Raw genomic sequence first — 12,548 nt, 5'->3', positions numbered from 1 at the left:
GACCGCTCTTTGGACACCCCTGGCTTATTGCAAATAAACAATCAATATATGAATATGATGCAAAACACATGCATATGTGTGACTTACACACATGTATATCACATGTATGTCATATAAATCACAATAATTTTCATGACGACAGATCCAATTGAAACGCACTGTTGAATGATTCAAGGTTGACATTTTTGTTCATTATTTATGTATTTATATGTATAAACATATCTGTTTTCTTAGTGCTGGACTAGAAATAACACATGAGGGTTGGACATCTGGCTTGATGGTTTGGCATAATGTTAGCTGGTACAACTTTAATTATCGGAAAATTTAAAACATAATATTTCTGACTGCTAAAATATGTGGTTTTTGCTTAGTTATATATATCTTTCAAAACTCTACTGGATATGAAGTAGCAAAACGTTAGAATATTTGTTACTGAAAAAAGTGGTCCGACGTCACTATTTGATTACAGCCAGTAGTTTGGTTTTATCCTGTAGATTGAGGTTCTTGGATAAGAGAAGTTGGTTGGAAGGAGTAGATTATATTGTTTTCAAGATGTTTTTAATATATACCTTCCTAAAAGAATAGCTTGTCATTTTATATATATATATATATATATATATATATATATATATATATATATCTGCGACAGACTGGCGACCTGTCCAGGGTGTACCCCGCCTCTCGCCCGGAACGTAGCTGGAGATGGGCACCAGCAACCCTCCCGACCCCATTAGGGACAAGGGTGAACAGAAAATGGATGGATGGATGGATGGATATATATATATATATATATATATATATATATATATAAGTGATATTGGCAAAAATAAAAAGAGAAAATCACATCCTCCTTTTTTCCAAAATATGTTTTAAGCAAAAAAAAAAAAAGAAATCCCTTATATATATATATACAGTATATATATATATATATATATATATATATATATATATATATATATATATATATATAATTTTTTAGATATTTGTTGAAAGCATAGCCACAGATGACGGCGGATAAACGTTTTTCTGTAAAGAGAAGTTGTTTCTGCCACCATTAGCACACTTAGCAGTGAGTACATGAGTTTGAGTGATCTAGCTAAGACCCGCCTCCTGGCCGCTGATTGGTTGTTTCTGAATTTTTTCAGACGGCAGCAGTAGCTCATTGAGCAGGTGGAGGAGATCGATCTCGTCACAGATTTCAACCAGGACATCAGCCTTGAACGTAAAGCCAGAAATTGAGCTATTTTGCAAAGTATGGACAAACGAAACCTCCATTTTCTCTGATTTTTATTTCCAAAACCAAACATAAATTCACTTTCATTTCACTGCGCACGTGCTACTTTTTGTTTGTCTTGCACTAATCAAGAAAGTCATGGACAATGCAGCTGCTGTAATACAGACTGCTACAACTATCAGAACCCAAATGTCTTTCAAGACTGAATAATTTGAGTTACAGCATTTATTTTCCCTTTGGGCTCAATAAAGTATTTCCACATTTGAACTGAATAATCTGGTGGTAATGTGACAAATATAAACTCGTTATATATTCGTTGCAACTCCTTCTACATATAGAATAGATCAACTCACAGTGTCCTAAAACTTATTAGAATATTTTAGATGGATGGATGCGACAGTGGCGCAGTTGGTAGCACTGTTGCCTTGCAGCAAGAAGGTCCTGGGTTCGATTCCCGGCCGGGGTCTTTCTGCATGGAGTTTGCATGTTCTCCCTGTGCATGCGTGGGTTCTCTCCGGGTACTCCGGCTTCCTCCCATAGTCCAAAAACATGACTGTCAGGTCAATTGGTTTCTCTAAATTCTCCCTAGGTGTGAGTGTGAGTGTGCATGGTTGTTTGTCCTGTATGTCTCTGTGTTGCCCTGCGACAGACTGGCGACCTGTCCAGGGTGAACCCCACCTCTCGCCCGGAACGTAGCTGGAGATGGGCACCAGCAACCCTCCCAACCCCATTAGGGACAAGGGTGAACAGAAAATGGATGGATGGATGGATGCGACACAATCTGAAAAAAAATGACTCATTTGTTGTTCGACTTAGTGATGACTAATACAGTGACGCTGGATTTTTTAAAATTTTTGTTAACTTGTTTTATTGTATTTACAACATACAAAATAAACACATTGCAAACACCGGGTAATTTCTATGATTAATACCTAAAAAAGTGGGTATAGCAAACATTGTCCAACAAGATGTGCACAACACAAATCACATATGCATTCTTCAGAAGCTGTTTTGCATACGACGAGTGGAGGGGCAGAGAGGTTGGTATAAATATTCCATAGGAATCAACAAGAGGAAGTCCAGAATCGAACTACAGAATGATTCAGTACATGCCTGTGTAATTCACACATACGTAAACATATAGCTTACATTCCAAGAGATAAACTGGCATCTCTTCCAGGCCAGCTTCACACCAGCTGCACACCTTTTTTTTTTTTTGCATTGCAGAGTCTTGCTGAAGTCACGATTCTGCAGGCAGTTTTCGGAGCCTCCGAAAACGACCGGCGGAAAGCTTAAAACGCCGTAAGACTAGAGCTTTAACTCGCAAAAGCCGACGTTACGTCACCACAGCCGATCGTCTTCGGTTTGCACGGTCCGTGCCTTGACGATGTGAGTCTGTTGAGCCGGTGAGAAGCTGTGCCGAGGTTCCGACCACAGAGACAATAAAAGAAAAGTAAATAATAAATAACCCTTCGCTTTTCTCAACGCCTCTTCAGCAGTCTCTGTACTGCTTGTTTGCCTGAGGAAAGCCTCGGGCCGCGCCTCAGTAGCTGCGTTTCCATTCATAATAAGGCGAGACTTGACCTTTTGAAAAGAAATTCAAAACGTCAATTTAGAAAAAATTCATTTTCCGATAAAAAATTAGGATTAGTTGTTATTTTGGCCATATCAAAATTGGTCTATTTTGCAAAAAACCACAATGGAAACCCCTTTTTCTGTGCATCATAATCACATGGTCGACAACAGGATGTTACTACTGGCAGAAACCATGAAGAAGATGACAGGAAGAGGTAGGAGGAGTTTTCAGCAAACTCATTAGCATGTTTTTCAAATTATGTTTCTTATTTAATCAAAATACTGCAATTGCTAAATTGCGTTTTTTGTGACATCAGCGGAATATTGACAGAGCTCTGTGCACATTTGGAATGGAAACACAGCTTGTTGTCTTTTGGTATAAACCAGACTTTTCGGGAAAAGTCTTTCAGACATTTTCGGTTGCCTTCTATCAAAGAACTGCTTTGTTTTTAAAGCCGCTTCGCAGCTTTTGTGTTGGTCGGGATCCTCGTTAAAGAGCTACCTACAACAAATAACCCCATTCTAAGCAGCCTGTCAAAGGAAAGTGTTTTTGATGGAGAATAAAATAGTCCCAAAAAAGGGTCAAGGGAATAGGATTCCAACATGAGCTTAAAAAAATGAATTCAGGAAGTCAGAATTGTTCCTGACGAGTACATAAAAATAATGGATTAATGAGAATTTCTAAATAAAACATATATTGACCCACTTTAGCTGTAAAGGATATAGGAAACTCTTGCTAAAAACCCCCCCAAAAAAAACAGTCACTGTTGCAGCATCGGTCAACTGAACTCCCCCATAGAAGCATAATGACAGTCTATGGAAAGATAATTCCACCCACTAGTAGATGCGAGACTTCAAGCCGATGTGCTTCTGTCCTTTCACATCTCTTTATGGTTTAAACGTGAGGCTTAAAGGCTGCGAGTGTAAAAAAAAAAACAACAAAAAAAACATGTCACAACATCTGCTTCCACCTAATTTACAGAGTCTGCTGAACCTGGGTGCCATGTCTCTTCCATTTTACTCATGAGTCACGCTGCCTGCAGCTCACTTTGAGTTACGACTCAAAGGTTTAAAGCAGATGGGCGGCCGGCTGTAACCACAGCTCGGCTTCTGGTAACAGCAGTCTCTTGGAGGTAAAACGTTAGCCGTACTCAGAGGTAGGCGGCCCTGTCACCAGTTTGCCGTACCCTGACAAAGCCCCCAGGTCAATGTACAGCGAACCCTTCCTCCTTAAGTGGCCAGAGTCTTCGGAGTACAGAGACGATTCTGGAGAGGAGAAAGGCGAGCACGTGTTAAAATCCAGTCGCGTCTCTGATAACACGACGGTTTCGAGCGCACTTCCAAAGGGCCTACCCTGCGTGGTGTCGTGGTGCTGGCTGGGCTGCCGTAGCAACAAGTGGGTGGCCTCCTCCAAGGCCGAGTCGAGGCTCCAGCAGCGCGGCTGGTCCTCCCTGGGGGGGTTCAGGGCGTCGTCCTTCAGCAGCTCGGACGCGGAGCTCCGCAGGGCGGGGTTCCTCTCCAGGGCTCGGCCCAGGAAGGAGCGCATGGCCGCGCTGCAGTCCTCCGGTATGTCCTCCAGAGGCGGGGCCTGCTTGTGGATCTGTCGGCACACACAGAACACAGGACACGTCTCATTAAACCGCAGCCAGACCAAACGGTGTGAAAATGTTCCAAAAGATATCCGCCAGCAAACAAAGCAATTTGTCTGACAAGTTAAAAACAGAACAACGGGCTGAGACTGCAGAGGTAACCAATGCTCCATGACGGGTTTCATGGGGAAGTGAGTAACTGTTTGAATATATATATGTATATATATAAAAAAAAAGGTAACCATTTAACAAGCAGAACCATGTAATGGAAGAAGTAGACGCGCAAAGAAGCAGAAGTGACGTTGACTCACTAAGTGTGCAATAGGTCAAACTCATCTTATCTCCTCACAATCTAGTGTGAAATAAGTCACGGAAACTGACGTCAGGCTTCTAAACGCAGCAAGTGATGTCTGCCACGCGAGTTTCGTCGCCGAGCTTGACTTTATCTTGCTTCTCCAATATTGACAAATGCAATGATAGCAAAAAAAATTGTTCTCAGTAATCAACATTGGATGAACTGTGTTTGGCAGCTACATGTCTGGCATTTTGGTGGTCTAGACACAAGAATTTAGCCTGAAACAAAAACAGGTCAGTTTTAGTCTGTAAACCAGACAATGAGGCCGATGAGCATAATAACTAGGCCAAAGTACTGAGACAAGCATGATATTGTTACAGTAGGGTTAGGATTGGACTGTTGTGTTTGACAAAATGTCTAAGTCCAGAACAGTTCTAAAAATGTGGGGCTAAATCAGAATCTGCTGATTCTGGAAATAAAAGCCTTCATCGCTAAGGATGACGAATACCTGCCTGGATTTTCCTGGAATCCTATCAAAAAACTCTCGTTATGCTAGCACAGACGCAACCCAGTACTGAACTCTGTCAATCTCCACTGATGCATCAGAAAAGCATCTTATTGCAAATGATTTAACTGTCGGATGGTGCAGCAGCTGCCTATCACTCCACTATTCATGTCACCAGTAACTGGTTTTATTTAAGCACAAACTGTTTTGGTGTTTTGTAAGGATCCTGATAAAGGCCACAAGCCAAACACATGTTGGCTTGCTAATAAAGTTGCTTCCTCAGTATTTAAAGTGTTCAATCGATAGAGCAGGCCTCGAGGTCCGGTGTCCTGCAACTTTCAGATGCATCTCTGCTTCCACACACCCGAGTCAAATAATGAGGTAATTTGATTCCAGTGTGTTGGATCAGGAACACATGCAAAAGGTGCAGCACTCTGGCCCTTGAGACATGGGTTGAAGGACCCCTGCATGCACTTTGGATGTAGCTGATGCTATGCCAGATTAAATGGTAAATGGACTCATCTCATCTAGTGCTTTTTCCAGTCATTTTGAGTACACAAAACACTTCACAGTACAGTTATATTAACCCATTTGCTCTCACAGATGCAACTTGGGGTCAACTTGACCAGCAGGCAGCTGGAATCAACCCTACAACCTTCCGATTGCAAGTTGACGCCTCTGCCCACTGAGTCACAGTCGCCCCAGTGGATATACGGATTTCTGCTCCAGATGTGCTTGCTCCTTGCAAATCCCCGTGCCACTGTACTGTGAACTTTCTCCAAACCCTTCTGTTTGAGACTTACTTTGTGCTCATCTGTGATTACATGACAAAAATGAGGAAAACAAATGAAATAAGCAAGAGTACTCACAATGTAAAGGTAGGACGGGTAGGCGGTGCGCGGGTAGCGCCTGACCCAGGGAGGACTAGCAGTCTGCATATGGATTATGGTGGTGCCCAGGCTGTAGATGTCCGTCTTGGTGTTATGTCCTCGACACAGAACCAGTTCTGGACTCATATACATCTGTTTGAAAAGAACGTGAAACCACATAAATGCTACATGTGGGCTGCAGACCCAAAACGACAGAACGAGAAGTGAAAGTTGTTCCACTTTTAGTGATCATCTGTTGAATTCTGACTATCAGAGAAGTAGCAAACAGGAAGTGTCCTCTTACACAAGAAGGGGCTTTCTGTGATAAACAAGCTAACCTTTAGGCCCACGCTCTGTGTGTATGTGTTTGTGTGTCAAGGTATGTTCAGTGCCAAATGTTTATTGGCCTTCGAGTGAAAAGCAAACACAGCAGCTGAGTTCATCTTTGTTTTTCTCTGCTGGAAATTCCAGCTTGCTCTCCCGTGTTAATGTGTGTCTGAGCATCTCGCCGTAATCACCAGGCTCTCTCTCTCTCTCTCTTGTTGGGTGTCTGCCCTGGGACTTTCCGCAAGCCAAGCCGCGAGAGGCTCGGCGTGCAGATGGGACACACAAACAGGCTCAAACATCTGAAAAGCAGGGAGCGTATGTTGTCGGGAGAGACGGGCGTTTGAGAAATCCCTCGGACTCTTCCCAAAACCTCCTGCAGATCAAAGCGAGAGTGTCCTGGGCAGACACAAAACTGCTATTAGCAGCGGTGAGGTCAGCGAGTGCGGCGGTGGCCGTGCTGTAAAGCTTGCCGGCCGTTGAGCTCGATCTTTAGAAGAGCATCGCAAAAGGGCAAACAAGTGCAGACAGGTTTATTGACGAATTAGTCAAAAACTTGTGTGAGGGTGGGAATCGAGCCCGAGTCAGAAACAAGACGCCTGCTGACTTTTCTAGTAAACACTCATCAAGTTTGATTCGAGGAAGCAGCAACAGAAAGAGGCTGTGTTCGAAAGAAGCTTGCGCTTGCATCCTGTAAGGTTGCGTCAGGGTTTTGTTTTTGTTTTTTCTTACCTCTGTTCCTCTGAGGTCTCGGGGGGTGTACATATCCTCTGTCATCTGCACCGTCAGACCAAAGTCCACCAGCACGGCCTTGTCCGACATCAGAACGATGTTGCTGGCTGAGAAAGGAGAACGCAATGATTCAGAGACGTCGCAAATCGGGGAGAGGCTTTTCTTTTTTTTAGTAATTTCGGAATTTCTGCAGAAAAAGCCAACACATTCCAACCTAGAGGCTTTGGAATGCGCTTTGTGCTGATTTGAAATGAGAAGGACGTCGGGTGTGTTAAAGGCATGTGGATAAGGAAGTGAAGTGAATGGTTCTGGTAAAGCTAATTCTTGCCAGCAAAACACTCCTTGAGAGAAAATGACTTGGAGTTTGATCATTAGCAGGAAAGTGTCGCATACTACAGAGACAAACCAGAGGGACAGGCTGGCTGTTATCGTAGACCTTTAGTCCTTTTTCTGGACGCTAGCTCTGCCTGAGAGGGAGGTTGGAATTTCCACACTGGGATTTTTTAAGACATGAGGCTGACAGGTTTGTGAGTGAAATCCTTTGATCCCAGCTGCACTGGGTAGCTACCTTTCGTCATATTTCTTCTTTACGCTCTACATTCTGGGCATTGATGGTGAACATCGGATTTTTGTCAGTCTCACCCGGCAGCATTTGAAGATTTGCTTTCTGGTTGTCTTAAATGTGTCACTTTTCCTTCTCAGTTACATGAACTATACTCGTCTGCGGCTTCGCTGCAAAGCGAAACAAGGATATTGTTACAACGCTGCTTGGTCATTTCCTGAGCAGATTGGCCTTGGCAAGCTCAGGACGTCTACCAACAGGTGTCAAGAGCAAAGCATTCGCTTCCTGTGTCTCTTACGTTTGATGTCGTGGTGGATGACTTTGTGCGAGTGCAGGTACTCCAGCCCGCGCAGGACCTGCTTGGCCACCCAGATGATCTCGAACTCCCTCATGGGCCCGCAGCTGTCCAGCTTCTCCAGGACCGAGCCGCCTTCCCCGGCCTCCATGAACAGGTGGACGGTCTGGTCCCAGAGCACGGCGCCGTACAGCTCCGCGATGTTCTCATGGCGGAATCGGGCCTGGAACTCCACATCGGCTGCTTTGAAGTTCTCAATGGGGATCTGTGGGGGAGGAAGGTTGAACGCGAAGTTAAAATCAATAGCAGGAGTGGATGTGTTTGCTCAATTTAAGGGATAGAAGCACAAGGCTTTTGGTAAATAAATTGACATGCAAACTTGCAAAAACATGAAATGCTAGGAGAAGAGATCGTCAAGTAAGAGCAAGGTTTTTAGCCAAATGTATTTAAATACGCAAACAGGGACTGCTGAACTGTCGAATATAAAGACGATAAAGACATTATGTTCCTAAAACACTTAAAGTATCATTTATGTTGGGATATAACTGACAACTTTTTAACTAATATAACCATTTTAAATGTTTTAAATGTTTAAAACTTGAGGGAAAACTGTGACTTTATGACACAATTTAAAATTATTATAGATTAATAGCAGCATTTTAAAAAGCTTTTACAAGGAGTACTTTGTTGGGTTTCTTTAAAAAAAAAAATCAACAAAATAGGAAATTCAGTAAGGAGTCGGAAACTAGGTCAATAACACTGATTAGCATAGCAGAGCACAAGCATTTAGAGGAGAAGCTAATATGTTTGTGCACGTGCGTGTATGCATGTGTGTGTTCAGTTTAAGCTAGTCAGAGATTCTGGTTTACCTACAGCTTTTCTTATTTTGAGTTAGTTTAGTAACAAAGCTAGCGCTAGCTGCAAAGCCACAATCTTTATATCAAGACTGGCAGCTTCAGTCTTGGTATAAAGATTGAAGCTGCAGTTCTTCAGCCTTCATACCAAACAGAGAAAAGTGGCTGCTTCCCCAACCTGTTATTTAACGTCTCTAAATAACTTGGAAGGAAGCTAAGCCAGGCCAGATAATTTAGCTTAGCGATGAACAACAACTGTTAATGACACATTCCATTTGAGTTTCCCAGTTTCAATTCAAATGAATCTCCCAGAACGACTCCTGAACTAAATATGATTCGAAAGCCAAAGGTTCTCTACCAACACAACACAGTCCAAAGTGGGTGACGCACCTACAGGACACTTGGTGCTTTTTCCACTATTTTCCTTCTTCCTCCATTACACATCACTTTTTATTTTGTGACTTTAAAACATAACTTGAAACCTAGTCTATTTAAATATGGAATACAGCTAATATTTATGCAATTCCTGCTAAGACGAACTGCAGCTAAACAACCTGTGCTGCGTTATATTTTGGAACGACTGGACAATTTGAAGACGGGAATAGTGCCAGTGTGATCACTTATATTTTCATTAAGTCAATTGCAAGTCATCATAATATTACACAACCTTAAGTATTGAATGCATTGATAATGTGTTTAAGTGGAGAAAATGCCATGAAATACTGCTGTCACCTTATGTTGCTAATAGTAGTTATCTTGGTTAACTAGCAGAAAAAAATGATAAATCCAATCCAACTTACAACTGGAATACAGTTAAAGTCGATGTCATGCGTTCATAAAATAGAGAATTGCAGCTGTTCTGGTCTACATGCATGATTGCCTTGATAGTTTCCCCTAAGCACAAGAAGAAAAAAAAACAACAACTACATTGCAACACTGCATAATGTTATTAGCAAAGTGCATTTAATTATGACAGCATTTTTTATGACCTCCATGTTATGACTCAGATATCCCCAGGAACTGGCTCCAGGACGTTTTCCCAGCGTATTCACGGCAGCGTGCAGAGTCAACATGAAATTCTGATAAAACTGAAGGTAGGAAACTGCTCCTTCCTCATTTGTCAATATTTTCCATGCACCAAAGCGTAAACAACGCCCCCTCCACAACCACAGCGCCACAGACGCACGTAGGTATCGTTGCACCCATATAAAGATCACAAGATGTCTTGTGGAAATTGTGCCATTTTCACTGAAACTGTTGAAGAAAAAGAAGAAGAAAAGACAACAAGGGCTGCTGTGGGAAGTTATGTTGAATGTCCAGTCTTGCTACAGCACTTTGCCCTTTTCGTATGCTTTCAAAAGAGCGCTGTGCTCTCTTCCTCTTTCAATTCAAAGGAAACCGTAGCTGAGTTGTGCACACATGACTGGTCTCTGTGCAAGCTGCACTTCACTCGGGCTGAGGAAATATTTGGCACTCAGAGAGAGAGAGTTACAAGGAATCAGGCGCAGTTCAAATTCCAGCGAGCACTCACCAGTTTACAGGCCATCCTCTTCCTGGTCGTAATATCCTGAGCCAAGTGAACTTTCCCAAAGGAGCCCTTGGGCACCAGACCACAGCCTGGATTCTTGTAGGTCAACTTCCATGGAAACAGGAGAACGTCCAGGTTGATCTGATAGCGGCCTTTCTTTACAGCCATGTCCTTCTGCACAGCATGAAAACAAAGTTAAACTTCTGAGAGGAAACACTAAACGTCAGCAAAAGACCTGCGGGCGAACGCAGCGAGCCTCACCTTGTTCAGCAGGACTCCCATCTCCTCGGGCAGGTGCTGCAGAGCCGCAGCCTGCATGTTGGACAGGAGGTTCACGAAGGACAGGATGTCTTGCACCGTCCCGTAGCGGACACCCCCAAGTCCGTTGGCGTAGTCCTTCTGCTCCTTCCCGGGACCCACTCCGTCCCCGATCTCCTCGTTCTCGTCCATCTCCTCCTGGGAAAGCCCCTCTTCATCAAACGACAAGCCCGCTTCTTCCTCCTCTTCCTCGAGCTGATAGAGCGTCTCTGCTGCGTTGATGATGTCCTCTACGTTCATGTGAGCCAACAGCAGTTCCAGTCCGGTGTCATATTTGTAATCCATCGTGGCGCTTGTCTCTTCCCTCTCGACCTGAAATCAGACATCAGGAGGTCATTGGTTTTCTGGCTCTCTTCGGTCTGGCCTGCAGGACGTGCACCGACACCAACACTCATGCTCGGACAGAGCCTGACTGAGGCGCGCAGCGGGGAGGAGCAACAGGGAGAGTTTCCAAGGCAAGAGAGCAGTTTCAGAGTAAAGCTGGGAAACTCCAGCGAAGGTCAGCCCTCCGTTTACAGACTGACAGGGAGTCATTAGGGAGGGGAGGGACGAAATTTGACCGATTTACAGCGAACTAAAGATAAACACCTGCTTTCTACAGAAACACAAAGAATGAATCCTTAGAAAGAAAGGAAGAAGGAAAGAAAAAGAGAAAAACCACCGCCTAAGAGACAAAACAGGTGAAGAATTGGATGTAGAAATTGTAACACATTAACAATAAATCTCCTTCAGACTTGGCATACAACACCGGATATGAAAAAAATATATATGTCATCAAGATAACTCAATCAAGACATGCAACAACTTACCTAAGATGTGTAACAGGAGCTCATCATCAGCGTCGCTGCTGCGCCTCCGACGTCTGGCGGATCCTGACGCGTGATCAGAGTCTGACTGCTGACTTCTAAAGGAAGAAAACAAAGGAAGTTATAAGCCGACTGCACGTAGGAGATGACGCCGGGTGGGAGGATACTTTCTCTTTGTAGGTTTTGGTTTGCTTTTTCTTTGGTATTTAGAGATGGAAAGTCAAGAGTTTTTTTTTTTCTTTTTCTTTTTGCTCAGACGATTTCTTTTTGGGCAACGACCTTTTACGTCAAGAAATACGAGAAGGCAGGGAGTCCTCCGCATTTGTGGGCATCGAGGGTGAAGATGTGAAAGAAGTGGGGAAATAAATTAGTGTTTGGTCGAAGAGTCGCAGAAATGGTAGAAACAGCAGCATTAACCTTACTTCGACTGCAATACAGTTGTCTAATGTCTTGGACGGTCTTCAAGGAACGAAGTCCCACGCAAATAAAAAGAAATGTAGATGCTCTGTAGTCAGACAGTATTATATACACGTTGCAAAAACACAAAGTTTTATCCAGTGTTTTTGTCTAGTCACTAGTGAAAATATCGTAGCACATTTGAAATAAAACAAAACTAATTTAAAAGTAATTTTTCAGCAAGATATAGGAGATGAAAATGAGTCAGGGGTCTTGAATAAAGATTTGAAAAAGTAAAAAAAAAAAACACAACAACTTGTAGGCTAATCATAAAAGTAGTGTTGAATTAGGAGTTTATATCTAAAGAAAATTGATGAATATACGACCAGCGATAGCAAAAACTATCGTCCAAAATCAAAAAGCTGTTTTGGGTTAAAGGTCCAGCTTGTAAAGAGATCAGGAAACTACTGTTAATAATTTAACAAAGATATGTGAACTATTACACCCAGGTATAATTATTCTGGTAGATGGTTTTCCTGTAATGAATTCTAAATATCTGCCAAATGTTCTATTTAATAATTATTTACTTAAAACAACCTTATATATATTTGCTAATATAAGAGGTGTTAGCGATAAGAGGCTTTATCCTGGAGGTCCCTTCAAATA

The 12,548-nt window shown here is 42.8% G+C and overlaps 1 protein-coding gene across 1 annotated transcript; it reads right to left on the bottom strand.

The window, feature by feature from the left end:
• Positions 1 to 2,439: 2,439 nt before the first annotated feature.
• On the bottom strand, positions 2,440 to 12,133 carry map3k8 (mitogen-activated protein kinase kinase kinase 8). Its single transcript, XM_028005585.1, has 8 exons — positions 11,490 to 12,133; positions 10,624 to 10,992; positions 10,366 to 10,536; positions 7,984 to 8,245; positions 7,124 to 7,230; positions 6,068 to 6,220; positions 4,163 to 4,409; positions 2,440 to 4,075 (listed from the first exon to the last, which is right to left on the bottom strand). Exons 2-8 carry the CDS (start codon positions 10,963 to 10,965, stop codon positions 3,951 to 3,953), a joined length of 1,407 nt encoding a protein of 468 aa, XP_027861386.1. The 5' UTR covers positions 10,966 to 10,992; positions 11,490 to 12,133; the 3' UTR covers positions 2,440 to 3,950.
• Between the last annotated feature and the right edge of the window lie 415 nt (positions 12,134 to 12,548).

The sequence above is a fragment of the Xiphophorus couchianus genome, chromosome 21 (genome assembly GCF_001444195.1).
Source record: "Xiphophorus couchianus chromosome 21, X_couchianus-1.0, whole genome shotgun sequence".
NCBI classification, from domain to species: domain Eukaryota; kingdom Metazoa; phylum Chordata; class Actinopteri; order Cyprinodontiformes; family Poeciliidae; genus Xiphophorus; species Xiphophorus couchianus.
This window is presented reverse-complemented; position numbering and strand designations above follow the sequence as displayed.